The following is a 19550-nucleotide window of genomic DNA, read 5'->3' as shown; positions in this document are numbered from 1 at the left end:
AAAGTTATACTGGCATTAGAGAAGGTTCAGAAAAGGGCAACTAAAATGATTAGGTGTTTGGAACGGGTCCCATATGAGGAGAAATTAAAGAGGCTAGGACTTTTCAGCTTGGAAAAGAGGAGACTAAGGGGGATATGATAGAGGTCTATAAAATCATGAGTTGTGTGGAGAAAGTGAATAAGGAAAATGTATTTACTTGTTCCCATAATATAAGAACTAGGGGCCACCAAATTAAATTAATGGGCAGCAAGTTTAAAACAAATAAAAGGAAGTTCTTCTTCACTCAGCGCACAATCAACCTGTGGAACTCCTTGCCTGAGGAGGTTGTGAAGATTAGGACTATAACAGGGTTTAAAAGAGAACTGGATAAATTCATGCAGGTTAACTCTATTAATGGCTATTATACAGGATAGGTAAGGAATGGTGTCCCTAGCCTCTGTTTGTCAGAGTGTGGAGATGGATGGCAGGAGAGAGATCACTTGATCATTACCTGTTAGGTTTACTCCCTCTGGGGCACCGGGCATTGGCCACTGTCGGTAAATAGGATACTGGGCTGGATGGACCTTTGGTCAGACCCAAGAGTAGCAGGGTGTGTAGGGTGGGGGCTGATGGGTGAAGCTGAAAGAAATCAGGTGATGGTCAGAGAGTGGGAACTCAGCAATGGCCAAAACACTGCTTGGTCATGAAGTTCTAAGACCTTAGGTATGAGGAAGTTCTCAGACTGTGAACTCCCACAATGTTGAGCTCAGCCAGCGTGGAATCAGATTATCCTTGACTGATGAGGAGATATCCTTCCTCCTCTTGTCATGGAGGTTTAAAGTCAGTGGTACCCAGTGATCACTTTCTGCATTTCACATTCTGCATTCTGTATTTGCCCACTTTGTCATGAAGCTCCTTGCTTTTGATTCCGTAAATGTTAGGGTTGAGCATGGGAGGGACGATGAAATACAGGTTGGCCACGATGATGTGAATGTGGGGAGCAATGCCCTGACCAAACCGGTGTGTCAGAATGGAGAAGAGGGAGGGAGCATAAGACGTCAGCATCACACAGATGTGGGCTGTGCAGGTTTTGAGGGCTTTCAGTTGGGCTTTCTTGGAGGAGATTCTGAGGACGGTCCTGATGATCAGACCATAGGATAAGGCAATGAGTGTCAGGTCTAACCAGATGACTACAAATGCTGTCACTGAGCTGTATGTCCTGTTGACTGTGATGTCCCCACACGACATCTTTGCCACAGTCATGTGTGTGCAGTACATATGGGGAATAACGTGGTTGGCATAGAATGGCACCCGCCTCAAGAATAGGGGCTTGGGCAGAACGAAGAGTACAGCTCTTGTCAAACCCACAAGCTCTAGCTTAGCTATTTGTGCATTGGTGAGGATGGTGGTGTATCTCAGAAGATCACATATGGCAATCTAGCGATCAAAGGCCACTGTCACAAGAATGGCTGAGTGCATAACAGCAATCGCGTGAAGGAAGAACATTTGGGTGAGACAGCCATCCATAGTAATTCCTTTCAAACTGAACCAAAATATAAGCAGTGCTTTAGGCACTACATGCCAATGTCTGTGAGCGCCAGCATGCAGAGAAGAAGGAACATTGGCTTGTACAGGGTCTGCTCTTTGCCCACAACAAATAGAACCATGAAATTTCCCAACAGGGTGATAATGTAGAAAGTAAAGAAAGGGATGGACATCCAGGCGTTAGCAGCTTCCAGTCCAGGGATGCCTGCGAGAATGAATATTGAAGAGTCAGAAGGGGTGAGGTTGAAAGCTGCCATGAGGTGGTTGATACATTGATTGGGCTCATAAAAGGTCAAGGTGCCTGTGAAGGGAGAAAAGCCGAGTAAGGGGGGTTACATGCTTTATAACAAATACTACAGTAAATATTTTATAGTTATTAACAATCTAAACAGGGGGTGATCAGTGCGTTGCCAACATTTGCAGATGGCACCAGAATATTTAGATCATAGTCAAGTCCAGAGAAGGCCTCAGATGGCACTAAACAAGCCAAGTCAATGGGTAATATGATGGCAGATGAACTTCGATGTTAATAACTACGATGTGTATTCCCATTGGAAGGAGAAGCTTGAATGCCTCAATTTCCTAACAAGGTTCTAGTTTAACTGCTTGAGCTCAGGACAGAGAACTGGGGGTCATTGTGTACAGCTCTGTGAAATCCTACTTACACTGAAAACCCAGAGAGAAACTGAGAAAAACATTGGGATCCAGGAAGAGTTGGATGGGGAATCCTACAGAAAATACGGTGCCATGAGAACAGTCAGTCAGTGTTTCACCCTCCTCTGGACTTCTCCGTGTAGTACTGGGCACCCTTCTCACATGGGATATTGCAGAACCAGTGGGGATTCAGGGAATGGCAAAGAGAATGATCAAGGACTTGGGGAAACTCTCATACGGAGAGAGGTTGAAAAGACTGGAATTGTTATCTTACAAAGGAGATGAATAAGAGGGGACATGAGAAAAGTCTATAAATTACTGATAGTAGAGAGTACATAACACAATATCAAGAGGACATTCAATTAAACTGAAATGGGGCAAATTCAAAACACCTAACATTTGGAATTAGACTGAGAAACTCATTTGCCAACAAGGTTGCATTTACGAGGAGACTATCCTCTTACAATCATTTAGCTAAATAAATATTTTGGAAAAACAATATGGATATGCTTACGTGTTTCAGGGCACAAGCCAATCTCTAGGTGTTAGGAATTAGGTGACCCCCTCAGGATGGTGAGGTCATACCTGCATCCACCTGCTGCTGGGTTTCTTACACCTTCTTCTGCAGCATCTAGGGCTGTCACTGTGAGAGGGAGGACACTGGACCAAATGGACGATAAGTCTGATCCACAGTACAATTCCTACATTGGAAAAAAGCCAACTTTTCCTCATGGAAACAGACATTATGCTCCTGGGCTTTCACTTTGTGCTCAACATAATGGGCATGACGGCCACAAGGGTCTTGGTATTTAAGGCTACAGACCTCAGAGCCATCCCATCCATAGGATAGGTTGGGGCAGTCACCCCGGGCCCCACACTTTGGGTGGCCCTGCTCCTCTACCCTGCCCCCACTTCAGGGGGACGCGTCGGGTTCATGGCAGCATTGCGCTGGGCAGCAGTGCTACCAGCCTGGCCTGGCCAAACACGGCTTGTCTGCCCCACCCTTGCTTTAGGGGACAGTTAGGGGCCAGGGCGGTGCAGGGCCAGGGGATAGCAGCACTGCTACCGGCCCGGCCCTGCTTTGGCTCACCGGCTCTGGGCATCGCTTGGGGGAGGAGAGCGGGTGAGGGCTAACTGGCAGGGCTGGAACAGGGCCAGAGCAAGGACAGGAAGTGGCAGGGGTTTGGGGGAAGGGGTGGAGTGGGGTGGCGGTTTCTCCCAGGCTCAGCAACCCTGCAGGAACTGCCCTGACAAGCCTGCACTTCTATTCTATCCTTTTTTTTTTTTTTGGTGAGAGACTTTTGTGCAGGAACCCTTCTTTGTCTGAGACATCAGTGTGACACTCTGTACCTCAGGGGAGCACTCTGTAACCCCCATATTCCTCATGTATATATAATTGTGATATTGCATATAAAGCAGGTCATGTGAGATATCAGGGGAAAGGCTCTGATCTGCTGAAAGTCATTGTTCTAGCTAAAGATGGATATCATTAGTGCAACTGACGTTAGGAGATCAGGTTGTATGATTGTCACTAAATCATGCTGTAAGTTGGGAATCAGCAGCTCCCCAGAGACAACAGCAAGGAAACGTTTCCAAAGCCTGTGCGGGTGTTGAACAACTATCAACAGCCATTGTCCTGCAAGGGAGTTACACTGCAATGGCTCACCTGAATAAGGCCACACCAGGAGAATTTCTCAACCTCATATGAACTAAGGGTTTAAAAAAAAACACGGGGCCCCATGCTTGGCCTTTTCTCTTCTCCCCCAATTATGCTGCAAGTAACAAGGATTCTCAGAAGATTGAAGACTCCAACAGAGGAGTCTGGGGGATATTTCAAGGGTGAAAACACTATACTATGAACTGAAATATAAACTGTGTAATCTAGATGTTGTCCAGTCTCATGGGGTTGAGAGTTTAGACTGCGTGCTTATGTATATATATATTTGGTAACTAAGTAACGTTTTTCCTATTGCTTATAATCACTTAAAATCTATCTTTTGTAGTCAATAAACTTGTTTTATTGTTTATCTTTACCAGTGAGTTTTCCTGAAGTGTTTGGTAAATTTGTTCAAGTTTGCAAAGGCTGGTGTATATCCTCTTTGCACTGATGATGTGGTGAACCCAGGGCCAGGCTACAACATTTTGGCACCTGAGGCAGGGAGCTCAAATGATGCCCCCATGCTGCCTCGCTTGAGCCAAAACTTTAAAACTCTGCATCCTAGTGGCACCCCGACACAGTCTGGCACCTGAGGCGGCCGCCTCAGTTCGCCTCATGATAAGGCCAGCCCTGCATGAACAGATCAATAAACTTGCACTGCTCATATTGGGCAGAGTAAGATGGTATATTCCTGAGGTACTGTGCTGGGGGGATTTGGCTGGTGCCTTTCCCTGTGTAATTTGTAAGTGGCTCTGGAAGCATTCATGCAATCCAGCGAGGTGTGAACCTTCACATTTGGTTGTGCTGTGTGATAACAGCTCCTGGAGGGGTTTCCTGATATTCACTAGCAAAGCATTGTGAGAGACAGCCCAGGCTGGAGACTTAAGGGGGCACAGCCATCCCACAGTCTCAGGCTGTACCCCGGGGATCCCACCACAATAAGTTAGTTGTTAACTGAGAAGTTTAAGCAGCGACACCTGTCAGCAACACAGCTGCTTATCTTTCTCATGCCTGAATATTGGTAAAATTTGCAGATGTCCGAAAAATTGGGTGATCATAAATAATGAAGAGGACAGGTCACTGATTGGTTGGTCACTCTGGATTGGTTGATAACATGAGTCAAAGCAAACAATATGTGTTAGGCATGCCAACTTTCTCGCTGTATATAAGCACCCCAACTTTCACAATAAGAAAAAATCAAGCTAATCCCATTTCAAAACAAGCCCAGAAGAAGCCAATCCCTAAAAGAACCACAACACGCTGTGACTAGATCCCCGGCATGCAGTGTGGGACTGTGGTGGGCAGCTGTGCACCTCTGAAACCTCTCCCCCACTTTCCCCTGCTTCCCCCCTCCTTCCCTCACCTTGCCAACACTCAGGTAAGAATCAAGAAAGAAATGGCAACAAAGAACATAAAGGTTTAGAAATAAAATTGGTAAAAAAAAAATTAGTTAGACGGTAGCTATAAATCGGGTGAATAAATTCCCTGTTACTGACCCAGTGTTACTGACCCCGAAGTGTGACTGATACTAAGTAAGGCACCTGTTATTCAAAACAATCTTGTTCCGTGTCTGGCTATCAATATTAAATCCTGATGCCGCAAAGCTACAGGTGCATCACAGAGCAATACAACCAATGGATAAGAGAAGCTGTATTAACCAAAGGGTGACAACCAGCAGTATGGGAAACCTGTAACATGAATGAACAGCACTGTGCAGTAACTCATTACATTTATAAATAAAGACATTTATATATAAAGGCCTCATTTGTCATGTCATTACTCCAAATTTCTGTTTTACTTCTCATACACATAGCACTGTGGAACACACTGTAATAATGCCAATAACAGTAAATTGCAGTCATATATACACATACTCTCTATGCATAATATACCCATATGTAACATACAATTATATACACAATAACTACATGCAGCTTCTTGTCCACTGTAATCCTCAGGTTCTTTTCTTCAGAACTGCCGCTTAGCCAGTCAGTCCCCAGCCTGTATCAGTACCTGGGATTTTTCTGTCCTAACTGTGGTGTGCCCTAGTTGCCAAGAAGGCTAGTGGCATATTGGGCTGCATTAGTATGAGAATTGCCAGCAGATCGAGTGAAGTGATTATTCCCCTCTACAGGGCATTGGTAAGGCCACATCCACAGTACTGCGTCCAGTTTGGGGTTTAGGAGGGAATCTATGACCACCACCAACTGTTGCCTCTTCTTGGGAGTGATGGTTGTGGAACCCCATCCCTGGAACAATGCATCCCATGCCTTCCAGTCAATGGGGTCTCCTTCTGATCCCTTCCCACAGATGGCTCCTCCAAACTCTCATCAGTGTTCTTTGATAGCACTGACCAATGTTGTTCGGCTGTGTGCATACCCTTGTGTGTATGATGTCTCAGTTTCTGCAGGTAACTGAGACAACACTCTGTGATCAAAGACATTGACACAACCACGGATTAGATGATCAATGAAGGCTCCTGAGCCCTGGTTTATTGTCGTGAAGCACAATGAGAAGTATCCTATATCTTAGAGGACCCTTCAAATAAGACCACTCCAATACAATGGAACGGCTGGAACACTGGTCGATCTGCCAGCATCCCCTGGGCCAAACAAGTTGTTTTATTGTACACTGTTATTTATACCATACTTGGAGTTGGGGTTTTACTGCCCCCCTGATGCTCATGCTCATCACCCCCTGACAAGGTCATGTACAACCCTGTGATGTAACCTAAGCTTACCCATCTCCATGTCTGGGGTGGTATAGCCAAAACATCTCTGTTCATCGTGTCATGATACCTTGGAAGTTGGAAGGTTCTAGTTATCGCTCTGGTGTCAGGATGTCTCAGTGCTTCATGTCCCAGGGGCTCCTAATGCTAGGTACAGGAGTCTATGATTCTATCCTAGATGTGTTTATTTTTCAGCCTCAGCTCTTTTCCTGCCAGTGGCTGGACTTTTCCACACACACAGTCTGACCACGAGGCTGGCTGTGCTGTGCTGCACCTGTGAGCAGTGTTTGCTTCTAGCCACAGCTCTTGCTCAGATTGAAGGCCTAGTTCTGGGCCTCTTGTACAAGGTCTTGTTTCAGACTCTCTTTCTACTGTACAAACCGTTCTCTGCCACAGTACCTGTGCAGAAAGCCTGAAAACGGTTTCTGACCTCTATGGGCATTGGGGTACATGGGTTCTCCTCTTTCTTCTACTGGAGGTCACATGCTGCCAATTTTCTTTACACTTCTACGCTGACCTCTCTGATTCTTCAGCACGCTGTGTCTGCAGAACCAAATGAAGAACGTCTTCATTTTGTCTGTTGCAATGCAGGGTTGATACTTGGGTCTCTAGTCCTTTAACCTTCTCTTCCAATATGGAGACCAGCTTGCACTTTATATAGACAAAGTCACTTCTATCCTCTGGGAGAAAGACAAACATGGCACATCCCGTGCAGGTCACAACAGCTGATCACTCACAATCCATATTGTCTTCCATCTAAAAGCCTCTTCAAATGTTGTATTTACTGCTCACGGAAACCTGAAAGACAAAAAATTCTCTGGAAACTCCTCCCAGGCAAATTCTTTGTGTTTGCCTCTCCTCTGATTGCTGCTCCAGATAGCCTTTGGATAATGGCTGCTATGACTCAGCAGGTCATGCAGGGTTATGTGACCAGACCCCAGGACATGGAACTCTGTCATAACCATACAGCTAAGGGTAGCATAAAATCCCTCCTTTATCTATAAGGGGTTAAGAAGCTCAAGTAACCTGGTTGGCACTTGATGAAAAAGGACCAATAAGGGAAGAAGATTATTTCAAATCTGTGGGGGGAGGTTTCATTTTGTGCTCCCTTTGCTGTTCTCTCTTGGACAGAGAGGGACCAGGGTAGGACAAAACATCTCCTAAAATTGTACCTGAAGTAAGCATCCAAGTGTACAAAAATTGTAAGTAATAGCAAGGAAATGTGTTAGCTTATCTTTTGTTTTAGCTTGTGAATTTTTCCTATGCTAAGAGGGAGATTTATTCCTGGTTGTTGTTTTTTTTTTTTGGTAACTTTAAATTTTGCCGAGAGGGGGATCCTCTGTGTTTTAAATCTTATTACCCTGTAAAATTACCTTCCATTCTCATTTTACAGAGGTGCTTCTTTTACTTTTTTCTTTATAATTAAGTTCTGTTTTTAAGAATCTGATCGGTTTTTAGTGTCCTAAAAACCCAAAGGTCTGATCTGTGCTCACCTTGTTTACCTATTTGGTTGGTACATGATTCTCAAGCCACCCCAGGAAAGGGGCTGAAGGGGCTTGGGGGGATATTTTGGGGAAACAGGAACTCCAAGTGGTCCTTTTCCTGAATCTTTGTCTAGGTCACTTGGTGGTGGCATCAGTACCATCCAAGGACAAGGAAGGATCATAGAATCATAGAATATCAGGGTTGGAAGGGACCTCAGGAGGTCATCTAGTCCAACCCCCAGCTCAAAGCAGGACCAATCACCAATTAAATCATCCCAGCCAGGGCTTTGTCAAGCCTGACCTTAAAAACTTCTAAGGAAGGAGATTCTACCACCTCCCTAGGTAACACATTCCAGTGTTTCACCACCCTCTTGGTGAAAAAGTTTTTCCTAATATCCAACCTAAACCTCCCCCACTGCAACTTGAGACCATTACTCCTTGTCCTGTCCTCTTCTACCACTGAGAATAGTCTAGAACCATCCTCTCTGGAACCACCTCTCAGGTAGTTGAAAGTAGCTATCAAATCCCCCCTCCTTCTTCTCTTCTGCAGACTAAACAATCCCAGTTCCCTCAGCCTCTCCTCATAAGTCATGTGTTCCAGACCCCTAATCATTTTTGTTGCCCTTCGCTGGACTCTCTCCAATTTATCCACATCCTTCTTGTAGTGTGGGGCCCAAAACTGGACACAGTACTCCAGATGAGGCCTCACCAATGTCGAATAGAGGGGAATGATCATGTCCCTCGATCTGCTTGCTATGCCCCTACTTATACATCCAAAAATGCCATTGGCCTTCTTGGCAACAAGGGCACACTGCTGACTCATATCCAGCTTCTCGTCCACTGTAACCCCTAGGTCCTTTTCCGCAGAACTGCTGCCTAGCCATTCGGTCCCTAGTCTGTAGCTGTGCATTGGGTTCCTCCGTCCTAAGTGCAGGACCCTGCACTTATCCTTATTGAACCTCATCAGATTTCTTTTGGCCCAATCCTCCAATTTGTCTAGGTCCCTCTGTATCCTATCCCTGCCCTCCAGCATATCTACCACTCCTCCTAGTTTAGTATCATCCACAAATTTGCTGAGAGTGCAATCCACACCATCCTCCAGATCATGTATGAAGATATTGAACAAATTTGTGCCTTGGGTAAGTTTTTAACCTAAGCTAGTAGAAATAAGCTTAGGGGGTCTTTCATGCGGATCCCAACATCTGTACCGCAGAGTTCAGAGTGAGGAGGGAACCCTGACAAAGTCCATTATGGATTTTTCCACAAACTAGACGGGGAACTGTTTTTTGGAACAAAGGATTCCCTCCATATCTTAAAGCTATATAAGGTGATTAGAGGGGCACAGAAGTTTGCATGGCTCCAAGACTGCTCCCCAAAGGTGACATCCCTTAACACTCATACCCTCTGAAGTGAAAATAAGGCCCCCAGGCATCTGTGATCCAGGCATGGAGGAGGGACTATAGCCCAAAGAAAAAATCCAGACATAACAGTTGTTTGATTCCTTTACCACTGTGTTCTCACCTCAGCAGGACACACCTACCTAAAAAAAAAAGAATAAAATAAAAATGACGCCTGGGCAACAGATCTCGGAATCTCAGTGAATTCCAGGTGATTTGGGACTTCGGAGTGGTGAAGGAATCACAGAGCGAGCAGAGAAGCCCCATTGTACCAGTTCTGACAGAGGTTAGCACAACCCATTTCTGCATGGATTTCTGAAAGATCAACACAGTACTGAAATACTTACTTGCTGCAAAGAGTAGAGGAACACTGGGAGCTGCCAGATATATATTCAATTTTAGATCTCAAAAAGGGACACTGGCAAATACATTTGATGCCAGAATCCTGGGAGAAGAAAGCCTTTTTCAGGCCCTTCGGCTTGCATCAATTCAGCATCACGTGATCTCACAGTGTGGCAGTGACTTTTCAGAGGCTACACACAGAAAAGAAAGCCATCATCAATTGTTAAGATGAACAGTTTGCGAGATTCAGTTTGCCCTGATAATCTGAGCTCCTGGTATCTGCAAATCATTTTTTCATTCCCTGAGGAGGCTCTCAGGATGAATTTTTCCAGGGTCTATTTTCTGCTCTTCAGAGAGCTCAGGGAATTCTCCAGGAGTTCTGGCCAACCAGAGAGTCCTCAGGGACTGTACAGGAGAATCATAAAGGATGCTGTCCAGCATGCTGAGTGGGAGATGTGAAATTTCTACATCATTTCTTAGGGCTCTGCCTTCCTGTCACTGTAAGAAGATTTCCTCTCTCTGCTGATCAGGATTTTGGTGAGTTGCGTGTTTCTGCATTAAAGTTAGTGCTCAGGGCTCAGTCAGAGACAAGAAACTGATCTTAAAAACAAGAATTTGTCCTCAATGATTTCTAGTCCATTTGTCGTTCCAATTTACCAGGTAAATCCCTTGGTCTTTCTGACAATACTAAACCTTCAGGTTGCCGTGGTGGTGAATTTCTACTCAGACGGTTCTTGACTTGAACCTTGGAACCCTTCCTGTGTCCTCCATTCTTTCTCATTAGCTGCCTTTTGGGGGGCTGTCTGGTTTTTCCTCTGGTTCGCTCAAGTTTTCCAGTTCAGCGACTCCACTGCCCTGTTGGGAAGTGCAGCCAAAGCCTCTGCAGTGGGTATCTGTGTTACCAGAGGGTTCACAACAAGAATGGGTCACACACTGGCCAGATTCTGCTCTCACATTCTGCCTTCATTGAATCACTCCAGACTGACACTGGCCTCCCTGAGAGAAAATCACAGCCCACATGTTTGAAATCCTATCTTTCATACCCGGTCTCCAAACGCCACATAAATTGGGGATTTCCATCAGACTCTTTGAGCACCCTGACCCTAACCATAACACTAACAGAATAGCACTCTCTGGAGCAGGACCTGAAGCCGTGATTTTCACTTCTCAGAGCCAAAAGTTAAACTGTAAGTGTAAATCTGGTCTCAGTGATTTCAATGGCAAAACTCCCAACAGGGGCAGGAATTCACTCAAATCCACATGCAGGGACTTAAATAAATGGCCTGATTTACACCGGCCATGAGCCTCCAATGATTTCAACTGGAGTAGTCCCGTGGCCTCCAAGAACGGGTGAGCTTGTTTGGCCTAAAGAAGAAATGAGAGGAGAATTGCTGAAATCTCAAACTCACAGGTTTAAAGGTTAAGAACAATGAGGATAGTAAATTTTTCAGGAAGGGGTCTACTTTCTCTGTGCCCCTGCATCTCTGGTTCTGGAGAGGATGAGAAGCACCAAAAAGCAGTAAAACAAAAAGCATGTTTCTGGCATGGAGGAAATCCGGCAGGGTTGGAAATCTCAGCAGAGGAGGTCCAGGAATGCACAGTGTGTGTGTGGGCGGGAGGGGGAGTGTACTATCCATAGCAACTCTGATGCAATAAACAGTGATACTAGAGTAAATGGTCCTGCCTCCCGAGTCAATCCTTCCAGCTCTCTGAATTTCTACCCCCAACACCCTGCATAGGCTGAGCAGCTGCTGGGGTTCCCTTCGCCCCCGGAAAGGCTGTTCATTCTGATCTCACCCGTTTCACCGGTGCAGGCAGACACCGAGTTTAACCTTGTCCGAGAAGGTATTTCTGTGAGCTGTCGCTGTCGGGTCTGGCACCTGGTTTTGGTCCTGGGTGAGGGGTGTCACTGTGTGGCAGGGCTGGACGTTGTGGGTGTGGAGGACACACATGGACAGGCGGATAATGCTCGGGGCTGTGGGGACAGGCAGCAGGCAGGTACACACACAAGCAGGCAGCACTGAGTGTTGTTGGGGTATGCAGGAGGTACATGGAAAAGCGGGCAGTGCTGGGGCTTGTGGGGAGGTAGGGGGTGCATGGACAGGCGGGCAGCGCTGTTGGTTGTTGGGACAAACAGAGCAGCGTTCACAGAGAAGCAGCAGCTCTGGAGTCGTGGAGGAGTCAGGGGGTATACACAGGCAGGCAGTGCTGGGGGCTGTGTGGGTTGGCAGGGGGTGTACATGGACAGGTGGGCAGTTCTGGACTTTGCAGAGGTAGGCATGGGGTGTATATGGACAGTCAGGCAGTGCTGGGTGTTGTTGGGGCAAGCAGTGGGTAGACAGACAATCGGGCAAGCGCTGGAGTATGTGGGGAGGCAGGGGTATGTAGACGGAGAGGTGGGGAGCACTGGGGTTATGGGGAAGGCAGAGGGTATACACAGACAGGTGGGCAGCAATGCTGAAATTCATATTTTCAGTTTGATTGTTGGTCCAAGTCCAACACTAGGGACCTTTCCTGGCACCTGTGGGTGGGTCTCAGGGTCTCTTTGCCCCTGTAAGCCACAGAACTACAGCCTGGGTGTCACAACCTTTGCTCAGTTTGGTTTCCAATTGTTGTTATTGAATGTTATTTACGCAACTTCAGGCATTTCACCAGTGGAAAGAATCATTGTTCTTTGCTCCTCAGATGGTTCAACCTCCCATCATATTCTGACCCACTGTCTGTTCCCTCCTTCCCCATCCCAGGCTGGCCCGATTCCAACATCATCCTGGTCACTGTGGTTAGATGACTGGCTGTGTGTGTGTATTCTCTCTGTGTGCTGTCCCAGCTCGACACACACAGTTGGCACAGTTCACCTGGAGTGAACTCCCCAATGACCAAGAGAGGTTTATTGTCGATGATGCTCAGTACTAGAATGCTGCAGACTCTAGCGGACGACTAACACGTGTATGCCCGTAACAATCGACCAGCTCAGTGAACAGCGGGACTTTTTGTTTTTCCCTAGACTAGACAAAGACACTCCTTCTGAGATACATCTTTATATTCCAACACAAAACAGGTTATGTACTGTCCCTCTGACATAATTAGTTACCGTCCTCTGATGGGCTAGATATGACCCATCTTATTGTACATGCTGGTTCGATAAAAACATCTGATTTACATCTTTTCATTCTGACCTGATCTTTTCAGAGGGGTCAGTGTGTTCCTGTTATCCTTGGTAAATGTTTTTTTACCATCCTTGATATCGGAATGTTCTGGTACCACTTGATATTGGGATGTGTTTGCGTGAACTGTCTGTGCCCAGCACTCCTTAGGAACAAGTATTTCTGCAATATCAGCCCCTGTTCTTGTCAGATTCTCTGAGCAGGTCCTACCTCTTCCTCACAGTTTGTCTTTGCTTTATATAAGTAAAGCTTTGTCTACTTTAGCTCAGGCCTCAAGCCTCATACCAGGCCTCTGATATAAGGTCTTATGTCTCAGGCTCTTTTCCTATTACATTCCCCCACTTTTTGTCTTTTTATGGGGAGGATGTTCACCCATCATCCTGGAAAAGCATAATGCATGGACTGAGGATGACCCAGTGGGATAAACAGTGTTATGTGGCCACTTTACTTTCCCATCCGCACATTTATGCCCCATCTGTCCCATAATCTGCACATTCCCTCATACGACCGACGGACAGATTTTATTTTCCAATTATTTTTAGTCCCTTATAGTAGACCTGGGAATGTTTGGCCTGGGATCATGACTGAGAAATGTAGGTTTATGATTGAATTTTGGGGGCAATTTTAGATAATTAATATGTATGAATAATATAGATATGGTGTATATATTTGTATGTTACTTATGGGTATGTGTGCACAGAAAGCATGTATATATATGAAAGCACTTTATATGCAAACAATGATCCTTTTCCAGTCTGGGTGGTGAGGTTTGGCCCTTGTGGCAAATTCCTATTAGGGCAATTACGGTTACCACCTGTGTTATTATTGGCAGTAGCTTGAGTGTTCTGAAATAGTGGGATTGGCATTATTACAGTGTGTTCCACAGTGCTATGTGTGTGAGAAGTAAAACAGAAATTTGGAGTAATGACATTACAAATGAGACCTTTATATATAAATGTCTTTATTTATTACTGTAATGAGTTAGTGCACAGTACTGTTCATTCATGTTAGAGGTTGTCACCCTTTGGTAAATTTCACTGGGCAGGAAACAGGAACGGCTTCTCTGACCCGTTGATTGTGTTGCTCTGTGATGCACCAGTAGCTTTGCTGTGTCAGGATTTAATATTGATTGTCAGACACTGAACGAGATTGTTTTGAATAACTGGTGCCTTACTTAGTATCAGTCACACTTTGGGGTCAATAACACTCATCCTATCAGGGAATTTATTCACCCAATTTATAGTTACCGTCTAACTAATTTTTTTTTACTATTTTTCCCCCCAAACCATTGTATTCTTGGTTGCCATTTCTTTCTTGATTGTTACCTGGGTGTTGGCAAGGTGAGGGAAGGAGGGGGCAAGCAGGGGCAAGGAGGGGAGAGGGTTCAGAGGTGCACAGTGGCTGACAACAGTCCCAAACTGCATGCCAGGGATTTAGTCACAGAGTGTTGTCGTTCTTTTAGGGATTGGCTTCTTCTGGGCTTGTTTTGAAATGGGATTAGCTTGATTTTTGGCTTAGTGTGAAAGTTGGCAATGCTTAACACATATTGTTTGCTTTGACGCAGGTTACCAACCAACCCAGAGTGACCAACCAATCAGTGACCTGTCCTCTTCTTTATTTACGATCACCCAATTTTTCAGTCATCTGCAAGTTTTACCAATATTCAGGCATGAGAAGGGTAAGCAGCTGTGTTGCTGACACGTGTCACTGCTTACACTTCTCAGTTAACAACTTATTGTGATGGGATCCCCGGGGTGCAGTCTGGGACTGTGGGATGGCTGTGCCCCCTTAAGTCTCCAGCCTGGGCCGTATCTCACAATGCTTTGCTAGTGAAGAGCAGGAAACCCCTCCAGGAGCTGTTATCACACAGCGCAACCAAATGTGGAGCTCCACACCTTGCTGGATTGCATGAATGCTTCCAGAGCCACTTACAAATTACACAGGGAAAGGCACCAGCCAAATTCCCCCAGCACAGTACCTCAGGAATATACCATCTTACTCTGCTCAATATGAGCAGTGCAAGTTTATTGATCTGTTCATGCAGGGCTGGCCTTAAACTGAGGCGAACTGAGGTGGCTGCCTCAGGTGCCAGAATGTGGGGAGGTGCCACTAGGACGCAGAGTTTCAACGTTTTGGCTCAAGCGAGGCAGCATGGGGGCGTAATTTGAGCTCCCTGCCTCAGGTGCCAAAATGTTGTGGGCTGGCCCTGGGTTCACCACATCATCAATGCAACGTGGATATACACCAGTGTTGCTAAGCATACTTATCCAATAGCACGCTGCCCCAAGTATCCATATAGCCAGACAATCCAGTTCCCAGCGAGTTCTCTGGTTCTCTGTATCATTTGTTAAACTATACAAAAGCTGCTTTATTCAGCATTGTTCTTCCATATCTGCCCTGTTTGGCCTTGCTTAGTTTCAGGCAATCTGACTCTGCAGCATATTGTTGCAGATTCTCAGCATAACTGCTGTGTGTGCCTCCAGGCGGGGGGGCCAAGGACACTTGGGCCTAGTACGCAGAGTTGCTGCGAGTGCCTCCAGGCGGGGGGGGGGGGGGGGGGCAAGGACACCTGGGCCTAGTGCGAGGGGCTTCATTGACACTCGTGGTCTTCCATCCCCTCGAGTTACCTAGTGGCCATGCCCCAGTGTCCCCAACACCAGCCTTTAAAAACTTGAACAGATTTACCAAACACTTCAGGAAAACTCACTGGTAAATATAAACAATAAAACAAGTTTATTGACTACAAAAGATAGATTTTAAGTGATGGGGGAAAAGAGAAAAGGCCAAGCATGGAGCCCTCGTGTTCTTTTTTATACCCTTAGTTCATGTGCTTGGAGAACACAGGTCCAGCATATCTGGTGGCCATTGCGTAAGCCAAGGTTGAGAAATTCTCCTGGTGTGGCCTTATTCAGGTGAGTCATCACAGTGTAACTCCCCTGATGGACAATGGCTGTTGATGGTTGTTCGACACCTGCCCAGGCTTTGGAAACGTTTCCTTGCTGTTGTCTCTGGGGCTGCTGATTCCCAACTTACAGCATGTTTTAGTGACAATCATACAACCTAATCTCCTAACGTCAGTTGCACTAATGATATCCATATTTAGCTAGAACAATGACTTTCAGCAGATCAGAACCTTTCCCCTGATATCTCACATGGCCTGCTTTATATGCAAGATCACAATTATATATACATGAGGAATATGGGGGTTACAGAGTGCTCCCCTGAGGTATAGAGTGTCACACTGATCTCTCAGACAAAGAAGGGTTCCTGCACGAAAGTCTCTCACCAAAAAAAAAAAAAAAGGAAGGAACAGAGGTGCAGGCCTGCCAGGGACACCCCCCCACACACACTCCACAACACCCCAGGCCCCGACCCCACTCCACCCCTTCTCGAAACCCCTGCCTCTTCCAGTCCTTGCTCCACCCCCTTTCCACCCCTGACCCTAAGCCCCCACCCCCTCTACTCCCCAAGCGATGCCAGCAGCCGGTCGGCCAGAGGAGGGGCAGGCTAGTAGAGCTTCTGCCATACCCTGGCCCTGCACTGCCCTGGCCCCTACCCATCCCTTAAAGTGGGGGTGGGGCAGACAAGCCGGCATTGGCCAGGCCAGGCTGGTAGCACTGCTGCCCAGTGGGGGCAGGGTGGAGGAGCAGGGTCACCCAAAGTGTGGGGCCCTGGGTGACTGCCCCAACCTATCCTGTGGACGGGATGACTCTGAGGCCTGTAGCCTTAATAACCAAGACCCTTGTGGCTGTCATGGCATTCTGTTGAGAACAAAGTCAAAGCCCAGCAGGATAATGTCTGCTTTCATGGAGAAAAGTTGGCTCTTTTCCAACATAGGAATTGCATTGTAGATCAGACTTATGGTCCGTCTAATCCAGTGTCCACCCTGTGACAGCTACAGCCCTAGATGCTGCAGAAGAAGGTGAGGAAACCCAGCAACAGGTGTATGCAGGGATGACCTGACCATCCTGATGGGGGTCACCTAATTCCTAACAGCTAGAGATTCGCTTGTGCACTGAAACACATGACCATATAGGCTTTACAAAATATTTATGTAGCTGAAATGACTGTAACTGGATAGTCTCCTCAAAAATGCAACCTTGTGTGGAAATGAGTTTCTCAGGCTAATTCTACTTTTTAGATGTTCTGAATTTGCCCCATTTCAGTTTAATTGAATGTCCTCTTGATATTGTGTTATGTACTCTCTACTATCAGTAATTTATAGACTTTTCTCATGTCCCCTCTTATTCATCTCCTTTGTAAGACCCAGTCTTTTCAACCTCTCTCTTGATCCATGTGAGAGTTTCCCAAAGTCCTTGATCATTCTCTTTGCCATTCCCTGAATCCCCACTGGTTCTGCAATACCTCATGCGAGAAGGGTGCCCAGTACTACACAGAGGTGTACAGAGGAGGGTGAAACATTCATTGACTGATCTGATGGCATTGTCTTTTCTGCAGGATTCCCCATCCCACTGTTCCTGGATCTGAATGTTTTTCTCAGTTTCTCTCTGGGTTTTCAGTGTAAGTAGGATTTCACAGAGCTGTACACCATGACCCCCAGTTCTCTGTCCTGAGCTCATGCAGTTAAATTAGAAACTTGTTAGGAAATTGAGGCATTCAAGCTTTTCCCTCCAATGGGAATACACATCGCAGTTATTGACATCAAAATTCATCTGCCATCAGATAACCCCTTCACCTGGCTTGGTTAGCGCCATCTAACACCTACTCCGGATGTAACTATTATCTAAAAATTCTGGTGCCATCTGTAAATGTTGGCAACGCAATACTCACACCCTGTTTAGATTGTTAATAACTATAAAATATTTACTGTAGTATTTGTTATAAAGCATGTAACCCCCCTTATTCTGCTTTTCTCCCTTCACAGGCACCTTAACCTTTTATGACCCCAATCAATGTATCAACCACCTCATGGCAGCTTTCAACCTCACCCCTTCTGACTCTTCAATATTCATTCTCGCAGGCATCCCTGGACTGGAAGCTGCTAACGCCTGGATGTCCATCCCTTTCTTTACATTCTACATTATCACCCTGTTGGGAAATTTCATGGTTCTGTTTGTTGTAGGCAAAGAGCAGACCCTGCACAAGCCGATGTATCTGCTGATCTGCATGCTGGCACTCACAGACATTGGCATGTCTACCTCTGTAGTGCCTAGAGCACTGCTTATATTTTGGTTCAATTTGAAAGTAATTACTATGGATGGCTGTCTCACCCAGATGTTCTTCCTTCACGCAATTGCTGTTATGCACTCAGCCATTCTTGTGACAATGGCCTTTGATCGCTACGTTGCCATATGTGATCCTCTGAGATATGCCACCATCCTCACCAATGCACGAATAGCTAAGATAGGGCTTGTGGGTTTGACAAGAGCTGTACTCTTCGTTCTGCCTGAGCCCCTGTTCTTGAGGAGGCTGCCATTCTGTGCCAACCACATTATCCCCCACACGTACTGCACGCACATGACTGTGGCAAAGATGTCGTGTGGGGACATCACAGTCAACAGGACATACAGCTCAGTGACAGCGTTTGTAGTCATTGGGTTAGACCTGACACTCATTGCCTTATCCTATGGTCTGATCATCAGGACCGTCCTCAGAATCTCCTCCAAGAAAGCCCACCTGAAAGCCCTCAAAACCTGCACAGCCCACATCTGTGTGATGCTGACGTCTTATACTCCCTCCCTCTTCTCCATTCTGACACAGCAGTTTGGTCAGGGCATTGCTCCCCACATTCACATTATCCTGGCTAACCTATATTTCATTGCCCCCCCCATGCTCAACCCTATAATTTACGGGGTCAAAAGCAAGGAGCTTCGTGACAAAGTGGGCAAATACACCTGCAGAAAGTGATCACTGGGTACCACTGACTTTAAACCTGCATGACAAGAGGAGGAAGGATATCTCCTCATCAGTCAAGGATAATTTGATTCCACGTTGGCTGAGCTCAACATTGTGGGAGTTCACAGTCTGAGAACTTCCTCATACCTAAGGTCTTATAACTCCATGACCAGGCACTGTTTTGTCTATTTCTGAGTTCCCTCTCTCTGACCAATATTTGATTTCTTTCAGCATCACCCATAAGCCCCCACCCCACACATCCTGCTACTCATGGGTCTGACCAAAGGTCCATCCAGCCCAGTATCCTGTTTACCGTCAGTGGCCAATGCCAGGTGCCCCAGAGGTAACAGGTAATTATCTAGTGATCTCTCTCCTGTCATCCTTCTCCACCTTCTGACAGAGGCTAGGGACACCATTCCTTACCTATCCTGGATAATAGCCATTAATGGACTTAACCTCCATGAATTTATCCAGTTCTCTTTTAAACCCTGTTATAGTCCTAGCCTTCACAACCTCCACAGGCAAGGAGTTCCACAGGTTGACTGTGCACTGAGTGAAGAAGAACTTCCTTTTATTTGTTTTAAATCTGCTGCCCATTAATTTCATTTGGTGGCCACTGGTTCTTATATTATGGGAACAATTAAATACATTTTCCTTATTCACTTTCTCCACACAACTCATGATTTTATAGACTTCTATCATAACCCCCCCTAGTCTCCTCTTTTCCAAATGGAAAAGTCCTAG

General features: G+C 46.0%; 1 protein-coding gene across 1 annotated transcript; it reads left to right on the top strand.

Moving 5' to 3' along the window:
* The first annotated feature begins 17879 nt into the window (after positions 1 to 17879).
* Positions 17880 to 18818, top strand: LOC102935349 (putative olfactory receptor 52P1). Its single transcript, XM_007052752.2, has one exon. It carries the CDS (start codon positions 17880 to 17882, stop codon positions 18816 to 18818), a length of 939 nt encoding a protein of 312 aa, XP_007052814.2.
* Positions 18819 to 19550: the final 732 nt, after the last annotated feature.

The sequence above is a fragment of the Chelonia mydas genome, chromosome 1, assembly GCF_015237465.2.
Source record: "Chelonia mydas isolate rCheMyd1 chromosome 1, rCheMyd1.pri.v2, whole genome shotgun sequence".
Classification (NCBI taxonomy): Eukaryota; Metazoa; Chordata; order Testudines; family Cheloniidae; genus Chelonia; species Chelonia mydas.
This window is presented reverse-complemented; position numbering and strand designations above follow the sequence as displayed.

Bases quoted from the DNA above. Each gene is read 5' to 3' on its own strand.
- LOC102935349 (XM_007052752.2), top strand. From the start codon at position 17,880: ATGGCAGCTTTCAACCTCACCCCTTCTGACTCTTCAATATTCATTCTC.